The sequence below is a fragment of the Gekko japonicus genome, unplaced genomic scaffold (genome assembly GCF_001447785.1).
Source record: "Gekko japonicus isolate JY-2015 unplaced genomic scaffold, Gekko_japonicus_V1.1 scaffold1267, whole genome shotgun sequence".
NCBI classification, from domain to species: Eukaryota; Metazoa; Chordata; class Lepidosauria; order Squamata; family Gekkonidae; genus Gekko; species Gekko japonicus.
In genome coordinates, this window is record NW_015165275.1 from 34,828 (window position 1) to 45,472 (window position 10,645).

Here is a 10,645-nt window from a genome sequence, read left to right on the forward strand (position 1 = left end):
CAGGCAGCACCCTTCTTCATTAACAGCCTCACAAAAATGATATTTACGTTTCTCAGTGGGGCGCCTCCCCTAACCTGGATGGCTCAGGCTACCCTGATCTCATTAGAAGTTAAGCAGAATTGGCCCTGGTAAGCATTTGGATGGGTGACCACCAAGGGAGCCCAAGGTCACGACTTAGAGGTGGGCAAGGGCAAACTGCCTTTGTATGTCTCTCACTTTGAAAACCCTGCAGGGTTGCCATAAGTCAGCAATGCTTTGATGGCAAATAAATTGGAGCACCTCTCCCATAGCATTAAATTTTCCCTTTCTCCCATACCTTCTAGGCCTCCATGCTGTAGCCCCTGTTGGCCGGGAGTTCATCACAACCTTCATGCAAAACTACTTGATGAACAGCCCTAAGCCTCAGTTCCAGCTCTTCATCTCTGGCTATGCACCCTCCACCAGAGTCACTGTCTCGGTCTACAAATCCCACTTCCAGAGCAACTTCATCCTCAATCAGGGTCAGACACAAGTCGTGAACATTCCGGCTTATGCCGAGATGTCCGGCTCTGCTAAATTCTGCAACACCATCTTGGTGCAGGCCGATCGAGATGTTTCGGTGTTGGCCCTCAGCTCCAAGGAGAACTCTGCTGACACAAATGTGGTCTATCCTGTAAACAGTCTCGGCACAGACTACTACGTCCTCACCCCTGCTGGAGACGGAGACAGATTTTATAAGGAATTCTCCATCATTGCATGGCGTGATCCAGTCCAAGTGGAGATCTCTCTCAAGGGAAGTGTGAGATTCCAGGAGCGCATCTACAAAGCAGGAGCAAAACTGAGTGTCTCCCTTCTCCCCTACGAAGCCGTCCAGTTCCAAAGCCGCCAAGATCTCTCCGGAACGCGCATCAGGTCACCACAACCAGTGGCAGTGCTGAGCGGCCACAGCTGTGCGCACAAGAACACCAAGTGCAACTACGTAGTAGAACAGCTACTGCCCGTGGCCAGCTGGGGCAGGGCCTTCTTCGTTCCGCCGCTCTCCTTCCAGATGAACTATGACATTGCCTACATCGTTGCTTCCCAGACCACCCTCATCACCTACTTCTCTGGTGGGGCCCACAAGAACCAGCTCCTCACGGCTGGGACAGTTTTTCAGCTGGAAGTGCGACGGACGGGTCCCATCTACATCTCAGCCAGTGCTGGCATACAAGTTTTCTTCTTCTGTACCGGTGGTTCTCACAACGGGATAGCTTTTGACCCATTCTTCCTCAGCATTCCAGATATATCCAGTTATTGCACCTCCTACTCCCTCATGAGCCAGACGGGCTTTGAGAATTATGTCCTCATCATTGCCAAGAAGACGGCTGCTGCTGGGATCGCCATGGGTGGACGCCTGTTGGATGGCGTTTATTGGAAACAAATTCCGGAATCAGAATACGTGTGGGGCGAATACAGCCTGGGGAATGGAGCAAGCCAGCATGTCATGGGCCATCCTGACACCCCCTTTGGCCTGCTGAGTTTTGGCATAGCCAATAGGAATGGCTACGGGGCAGTTGCCCTCTGCCAAGGTGGTGAGTAATGATTGGGGACAAGGATAATGGAGCTGAATTTATTGGGGTTGGCATAACAGTGGTGAAAAGGGGGTGTAGTGGTTAGAGTGCTGGACCACAATCCGGGAGACCTAAGTTTGAGTCCCCACTCTGTCATGGGAACTTGGATCAGTTACTCTCTCTCGGCATAATCTACCTCACAGGGTCGTTATGAGGATGAAGATGGAACTGGAGAATCTGATTCCTGTTACCTGCTTTGGGAGCAGGAAAAAAGTGGAACAAAAATATAGCAATGGATTCTCCCCTCCCTTCCATTGACTTCAGATGAGTTTGTAATGGTCTCCGTATGTTCAAGTGGTTTTCTGTTCTCCTTTGGGCTCAATGCAACATGAAAGTGATGACTTACCACACAGGCAGGACCTGGGCCAAACCTCATTAGACCACCTCCCCATTTATTCTATTATGACCTTGCTGATTGACACAGAACACCCTTTTAAAGTTTCCAAGCTATGTGCCAAGTCAGGATTACACAGAAGGCTGACCTAGTGTCTGCCCCTCAGCTTTGGAACTCTGTTTTTCTGGAGACTCTTCAAGGGTCAAGGATCTTTTGGAAGTTGATTTTTTGGAGGGTTCCCAGGAATAGAGAGAAATTGCTGAGTGGTCGGGTTAGAATGGTTAAAAGGAAGTACTTCACCCAAAGAGTGATTAACACATGGAATTCACTGCCACAGGAAGTGGTGACGGCTACAAGCATAGATGGCTTCAAAAGGGAATTAGATAAGCATATGGAGCAGAGGTCCATCAGTGGCTATTAGCCACAAGGTATAGATAGGGGCTCTGGGGCAAGTGATGCTCTGTCTTCTTGGTGCTAGGGGGGGTCAACAGTAGGAGGGCTTCTAATGTCCTGGCCCCACTGGTGGACCTCCTGATGGCACTGGTATTTCTGGCCATTGTGTGACACAGAGTGTTGGACTGGATGGGCCTTTGGCCTGATCCAACATTGGCGTCTCTTATGTTCTTATGATATGAGGATGATTTAATTATTGTAATCACAGTTTTGCCCTGACCTGGATGGCCTAGACTAGCTGGATCGCACCAGATCTCAGAAGCTAAGCAGGGTTGGCCCTTGGATGGGAGACCATCATGGAAATTCAAGGTTGTTACAGAGAGGCAGGCAATGGCAAAGCCATCTCTGAATGTCTCTTGCCTTGAAATCCCTATGGAGTCACCAAAAGCTGACTGCGACTTGACGGCACTGCAGTTTTATGATTTCGCGTTACCGTGCCTTTTCTCAGAAAGAAAGAAAAAAAAGGAAGAGATTCTCTCCATCCCACCGTACCATCTGTTATGTTTGTCCCCTATATGGCCATCCATCCCATCTCTTTTCTATATATTTCCACCTCCGTTTCTGCTCCGTTCAGTTCCTTACTATTCCACTGACCCCTTTCTTTGCCTTTTCTCGCCAGCCTCTCAGCCTCCTCCCAAACCTTCCTGCAGTTCCACGCAATGCCGGAAGAAGGAAGCCTGCCAGATCATCAATGACCACCCGGTTTGTGTGGCCCAGTCCAGTGCCACATGCTGGGCCCTGGGTGACCCTCATTACCAGACTTTTGACAAGCAGTACTACAACTTCATGGGCACCTGTACCTACACCATGGCCAAGACCTGTGGATCGGATGCAACCCTCCCAACTTTTCACATCATGGTTAAGAATGAGAACCGAGGCGGCCAAACAGTATCTTATGTTGGATCACTGACAGTCCAGGTTTATGGGCATCATATACAGGTGGCCAGAAATGAACATGGCCTCGTCAGGGTAAGGATCACATTCTAATGTCATGACTGTATAAGCCCATGACTGAGCAAGGCCTAAACAGAGATTATGGATTCTTCTCATGTTGTAAGAGCTGAGGCTAACATTGCTTTTGTACCATCCATTTCTCTATGTGTGGCTGTTTATGAGTGAATAGCCCCATAACCAGGGTTCCCAACACTGCTGCAGAAAGTGCCGGAAGAATTTTGGGATGGTACTCGGGGAGGGCAGAGTTTATGAAGCATGTAATGTCACTCCTAGGTGATGCTCTATGTTGTCTCCCCTAGTCCCTATGGCCTTTACCATAGAGGCTAGAGGAAATTCCTACAGCGTCACTATGTGGAGGCCATTTTTTTTCTTTTATTCCTTAATTCCTCGGGGGTGGGAAATTGGGGCTGGGGTGGGTAATTCCTCACCCAGGGTGGGTGAATGGGAGGCTTATTTGTAAGAGTTCTTGCATAATGCTCCACTAACTGATTTCCCTGCTTGTAGCTAACAGTCCAACAGGCATGTGATAAAAAAATTCCTGTTCTCTAAATATCTATTACATATAAGCATCTGTTGTAATTTTAAAAATTTTTTTAGTATTAACATGACTAATATGGCCACACTTGAATAACTGTTATAGTATGATACAGAGCATCTGTGTTGCAAGTTTATACCAGGCTAGGATTGCCAGGTCTTCCCTTTGTCCTGGTGGGGGGCTCCAGCCTGGCTCCTGGGGTGTTCTGACACACGTGTGAAGTGCACGTGCATGATGCCATCACTCAGAAGTGACTTCATCACACCGGGCATGTCATTCAGGGGATGCTCTAGCATTTGGCTAAAATACTCTATGATCACCATAGAGTTTTTACCCAAATGCTAGAGCATCCCCCCACATGATGTGCCTGGCACGATGACATCACCTCCAGATGATGTCATTGTGCTGGACATGTTGGGCATGACAGGGCTTTTCAGGGGCAGGGCTCCCCCCTGCTGGCTGGCAGTGGATTGGGGCCCACGAAAGTGGGAAAGACCCCACCCCCATTGAGGGGAAGGCAACCCGTGAAGTGCACGTGCATGATGCCATCACTCAGAAGTGACTACATCACACTGGGCATGTCGTTCAGGGGATGCTCTAGCATTTGGCTAAAAAACTCTATGATCACCATAGAGTTTTTACCCAAATGCTAGAGCATCCCCTCATATGATGTGCCTGGCACGATGACGTCACCTCCAGATGATGTGTCATTGTGCTGGGCATGACAGGGCTCTTCAGGGGCAGGGCTCCCCCCTGCTGTCCAGCAGTGGATTGGGGCCCACAAAAGTGGGAAACACCCCACCCCCATTGAGGGGAAGGCAACCCTATACCAGGCCCAAAGAAATTAAGATTGGGCCTTGAATTCCCTGATCTGCATTCAAAAGGGGTCTGGTTTTAGGGATAGGGTTACCAACTTCAGGTTGGGGCCTAGAGATCTCCCAGAGATCTTGTAGAGTGGCAGCCGTAATAGTCCTCTCACAGAGTAGGGAGCTGGACCCCTTTTGGGGCCACACCAACTCTCTGATTTTATGAACTTCCTTTTGTAATCGCAACATTTTAAACGTTCCTCTAATTTCCACTTTTACTATATCAGGTGAACAACCAGCGTTCCCGGCTGCCCATCTCTCTCCTTGATGGCAAACTGCATCTCTACCAGAGTGGGAGTTTGGTCATGCTTGAGACTGACTTCTCACTAAAGGTCTCCTACGACTGGAACAGCTACCTGGCGGTGAAGGTATCCAGTAGCTTCTCCGAGAATATGTGTGGCCTGTGTGGTAACTACAACGGAGACCCTGCCGATGACTTTAAAACCGCAAGCGGGTCCTTGGCCCCCAGCCCTGTGGAGTTTGGGCAAAGCTGGAAGGTGGAAGATGGTGACCGGCTGTGCTGGGATGACTGCCATGGAGAATGCAAGAAGGTGACCCTGGAGGTGCTCATCAGATATAAAGTTGAGCTTTTCTGTGGCTGGATCAACAAAAAGGAGGGTGGCCCATTCAGCCAGTGTCACTCTGTCATCGATCCGGAGATCTTTGTAGACAACTGTGCCTATGACCTCTACATCTACGAGGGCTATCGAGAGGCTTTGTGCCGAGCACTGAAGAACTATGCAGATGCCTGCCAGAGAGAAGGTGTTGTCCTATCTGATTGGAGGACCCTCACTGGCTGCCGTGAGTAGAATTGATTGCTCAGGAGCTAGTTTGGTGTAGTGGTTAGGAGCGCGGGTGCTAATTTGGGAGAACCGGATCTGATTCTCCACTCCTCCACATGCAGCTGCTGGTGTGACCTTGGGTCAGTCACAAGTTTTCTCAGAGCAGTTCTCTCAAGAGCAGTCCTCGACAGAGCTCTCTCAGCCCCACCGACCTCGCAGGGTGTTTGTCGTGGGAAGTGGAAGGGAAAGGGATTTTAAGCCACTCTGAGACTCCTTGGGTAGTGAAGGGTCAGGGTGGGGTATAAATCCAATCTCCTCCTCTTCCTCCTCCTCCTCTTCCTCCAACTCCTACTTCTGTACTGTGCTCTGACCTGGATGGCCCAGGCTAGCCTGATCTCATCAGCTCTTGGAAGCTAAACAGGGTCAAGCCTAGTTAGTACTTGGATGGGAGACTCACCAAGGAAGTCCAGGGTTGCTACGCAGAGGCAGCCAGTGGCCAAACACCTCTGAACGTCTCTTGCCTTGAAAACCCTACAGGGTCAGGTGCGGCTTGAGGGCAGCTTCCACGCAATTATAATGGATATCTGTTGTGCTGGGAAACTGTTTAGTAGAGTAGGATTAAAAAAGCTAACGAGTTAAACAATGTGAATGGCTTTTTAATTCAGGAGGAACGTTTGACAACATTAGATTTTTTTCCAGTCAGCTTGCTGGTTTTTTTAATCTTTGACCTTGTGATATCTGGATCCTCCTGATCAGGGGTCATTTCGTAGAAAAAGAGCGAGGGGAACTCATTAGCATAACTCATTAGCATATGCCACACCCCCTGACAGAAGGGGCCCGGCGGTGGACCTGCAAGGCCAGCGGGAGTGCGAGGAAGCCCTGCGAAGGCCCTCCCTGGCCCCAGGTAGGTAGGGGTGGGGAGAGGTGGGGAGGAAGCAACTTACCCTCCCTCTTCTCCTGCCTCCTCCTGGCTGAATGAGGGCTGGAAGCGGGACGGCCGGAAGCAGGGGGCGGGGCTTCGTCATGTGCCCCGCCCCCCGTATCTCACCTGGGGGAACTGTGTTCCCCCGCGTCCCCCCCCGAAATGACCTCTGCTCCTGATCTCTGCAACAGGAATGACATCTGCTAAGATGTGCTTCCTCTGGTGCTTCCTGTCCCATCATCACTGCTGGAAGCAACTCGTGGAGTGGAAGCCCGACCTGATCAAGAGATGTTCTTATCTACCCGTGATGACTAAGGGGAACCTCCCCATTCAGAGGCACTAAGCCTCTGAATCCCAGAGCCAGGAGGCAACATCAAGGGAAGGCCTCGGCCTCTATGCTCTGTTGTTGGCCATCCAGAGGAACTGGTCAGCCACTGTATGAGACAGAATGCTGGATTAGATGGGTCATCGGTCTGATCCAGCAGAGCTCTTTTTCTCATGTTCTTAAGGGGTGTAGCAAGAAAGACACCAATGTTCCCATGTTCTTCTTTTCCTTTTAACTTTTCACAGCCCTGTCCTGTCCTGGGAACAGTCACTACAAGCTCTGTGGCTCTGCCTGTCCCGCCACCTGCAACGACCAAGCTGCTCCCAGCAAATGTTCCTCATTGCCTTGCGTGGAGACCTGCCAGTGCGATGAGGGCTTCGTGTTGGATGCCGGGAAATGCATCCCCCAGGCTGCCTGCGGGTGTGTTTTTGAAGGGAAACTCTTCTCCCCCAAGGAGGAGTTCTGGGGAGACGGCACCTGCACCAAGCGTTGCATCTGTGACCCACAAACCAAGCGAGTGACCTGCCAGACAGCGAGTTGCAAGAGTGGGGAACAGTGCAAGGTCGAGAACGGTATCCAGAACTGCTACCCGACTGGCTATGGCACCTGTGCTGCCATTGGCTACTCCCATTATCACACCTTTGATGGTCAGAGTTTTAACTTCCAGGGCACCTGTCTCTACCTGTTCGCTGGACTGAGCACGAAGAGCCAGGAGCTGATAGATTTCCAGGTCCTGGTCCAGAACTCACGCCAAGGTGGCTGGTCCCTGTCCCTCAACAAACTGGTCAAGGTTCAAGTCTACGGGATGGAGCTTACCCTCAGCTGGGCTTATCGGGGAAGAGTCATGGTGAGTCTGAGCCAGCCAGCCTGCCTGTGCACTTTTCCAACGACATCTAGTTGGGTGTGACTGGTACATGGTATTTATTTATTTTATTTATGCTTTCAGCTTGTATCCCGCTCGAACCCCGAGGGGTCTCTGAGTGGCTTACACAATTATTTGTTCCCTAACTAAGGCCACAATCATGAGGGGGGTGACTTCCTACCAGCATCTGGCAGCAGGGCCTATTCATTGCTGATGTCTGGCTTTCTTCGGCGGCCTCAGACGTTGGCGCTCTCCTTCCGTGTCCTAGCATCGGCCTAGACTGCAAAATGTCTTCGGCTGTGTTTTCCCCCATTTAAAGGGGATTGGCTTCTCAGATGCTCACACATAGCGCCTCTCTGACACTTCTGTGCTTCTAAAGACTTGCACATGGGAAGAGTGATAAGTCATAGAGAGTTGGTTAATATGGCACCCTAAAACAGACACTGGAGGGCTATTTTGAGAAGTGAGTACAGGCCTGTCTGTTGTCATGCCCTCTGCACCAGTGCTTGCCAGTAAGTACAGTTGCCACAGTCTTCACTCTCCACATTCTCTTCCGCTCCAGCATTTCTGTTAGAAAGCATGAAAAATGGCTCAGTACCTGGAAGAGTTTCTCGCACAGATTTTCAAAGCTCCCTTCTGAGTGCTACAGTACATATGACCCTAGATGATCCCCAGGAGTTCAATCGGCATGGCTTCTCTGCTTATTTCCTCACACATCCCAATATAATAAAGTTTGAATCCAGTGACACCTTTGAGACCAACAAAGTTTAATGCTGGGTATAAACATTTGTGTGCTTGCACACTTCTTCAGATTCACTGAAACAAGACTTCCTCAACCACCACAAAAGGTGTGGGGGGGTGTTAGTTCCCAGGAAGGGCTAATTAGAGTCAAGATACATAGGGAACTGAGCAATAAGTATAACTAAGATTGGAATAACACAGTTGGTAAGACCTGTGAATTGCAGCAAATTAGCATACATTTGTTAACAAAAGAGTTAACAAACAGATGTGAGAACTAAGTTTGTGTCCAGTACAGAAAATAAAAGAGTTAATAAACTCTTAATAAATAAAAGAGTTAATAAACAGATGTGAGAATTAAGTTTGAGTCCAGTGGCACCTTCAAGACCAACAAAGTTCAGTTCTGGGTATAAGTGAGAACTGAGAGACTTAGAATGTGTAGATGCACACTTCTTTAAATACGCTGAAGCAGATTTCCTCAAGCGTTACATATAGGTGGGGGGCTTAGTTGCCAGGAATGGCTAATTAGAGTCAAGATGCATAAGTACAGCTAAGATTGGAACACTATGGTTAGTAAGATCTGCGAATAGCAGCAAATTAGCACACAGATAATAAAAGAGTTAACAAACAAATGTGAGAACTAAGTTTGAGTCCAGTGGTGCCTTTAAGACCAACAAAGTTTAATTCTGGGTATAAGCAAGAACTGAGTGACTTAGCATATGTTGTGAAATAAGAACCTGATATCTCTGTTAAGCCCTGAGGGTTCCATTGTCCTGAGTGTTGTAATAACTTGTACAACTTGTACTGGATTCAAATCTAGCTCAACTTTTATCTGTTCATGTACCCAGATTTCAGGCAGAAGGTTCCTTCCTCCTTCCTCCATTCCTTCTACTTTCTCTCTCTGCTTCTAGGTAAATGGCTTGCTGACCCATCTACCCTACAGGCTGGGCTTGGAACAGATACTCGTCTACAGAAAGGGCTGGAATATGATGATCCAAACAGATTTTGGTCTCACAATCACCTTTGACTGGCAAAGCCGTCTCACGGTCACCGTACCCAGGACCTACGCAGGTGCTCTTAGCGGTCTCTGTGGCAACTTCAATGGAGACAAACAAGATGACTTGACCCCAAGGGACGGTGAGGGAACTTCACCTACAACAGCCTTGGGTCAGCACTGGAGGGTAGCAGAATCCTGGGGTTGTACAGAGGTAAGCCTCAAGGCATGTCCAGACTTGGAAGCCATTGCCCAGCGCCAGAGAGGCATCAGTGCACAATGTGGGCTCCTTGTGGACAAGAGCGGCCCGTTTAGGGAGTGCCATGGCAAAATCGACCCCGAGATCTTTTTCCTTGATTGTGTCTATGACGTCTGCATGTTCAAAGGCCAACAGGCTGTGCTGGGCCATGTCATCGCTGCCTACGCCATGGCCTGTCAAACCATCCAGGTCACCATCTATATCTGGAGAATCCACATCTTCTGGAGTGAGTATGAGTCCATTCTGCTCTTGGGTAAAGTGCAGCAAATAATAGGAAGAAATCACTGTGAATAATGGCTGCTCAATGTACACTGAATATGACTGAATGTATATGTGGAATAGACCCAGCACAAATCACGTATCATAGACCTTTTATAGGCAACAATTACAAATTTAAACTGCTAAATAACAAGTCAATTACAACAATACTGACAAAGTTTCAACTGATAATAATAAACACAGGAGAAATTCCTATGGCAAAATCTTACAACAGCCATGAACAAAGTGTCAGCTTGTTCTGATTTATGACAAACGTTTGCAGCAAACATAAGCATTAACTTGATGAGCACCTAGGTTTCGACTCATTTCGTGAGAGGTCTTCCTCAGGAGAGGATCAACTCCAAAGGTATTTTCATTACAGTCTCTAGCACGGAATTGTCTGAAACCAATCTTCAAATGTCAAAGTTCATATATAGAATAAGCCAATCACCAAATTATCTTTAGGAGGAACAGGAGCCTTCCAGATTTAACATCGTTGGCAACAACTTCTCTCTGTTTGTTGCAAGATTTTGCCATAAGGAGTTTAAATTTGTAATTGTTGCTTATAAAAAACAATTTATTATTTTTAACAGAGGTCTGTGCTATGTGATTTGCGCTGGGTCTATTCGACATATACATTCAACTGTATTTCAGTGCAAGTTAAGCAGCCATTATGCACAGTGATTTCCCCCCTATTATTTACTGCTATACACTGTGATCCTGTTTTTTTTTAAAAAAATCTTTCTTGGGTAAAATGCAATATTGAGCTTTTCA

At 48.3% G+C, this 10,645-nt stretch overlaps 1 protein-coding gene across 1 annotated transcript in view; it reads left to right on the plus strand.

Annotated features, from left to right (window-relative positions):
- The window catches only part of LOC107109581 (IgGFc-binding protein-like), a 65,919-nt gene that overhangs the window by 25,086 nt on the left and 30,188 nt on the right, over positions 1-10,645 (plus strand). Inside the window, exons 4-8 of the mRNA XM_015410246.1 lie at positions 324-1,550; positions 2,996-3,345; positions 4,959-5,532; positions 7,006-7,607; positions 9,272-9,866. Of these exons, the coding sequence (XP_015265732.1) occupies positions 324-1,550; positions 2,996-3,345; positions 4,959-5,532; positions 7,006-7,607; positions 9,272-9,866 (3,348 nt within the window). The remainder of the gene's footprint in view (positions 1-323; positions 1,551-2,995; positions 3,346-4,958; positions 5,533-7,005; positions 7,608-9,271; positions 9,867-10,645) is intronic.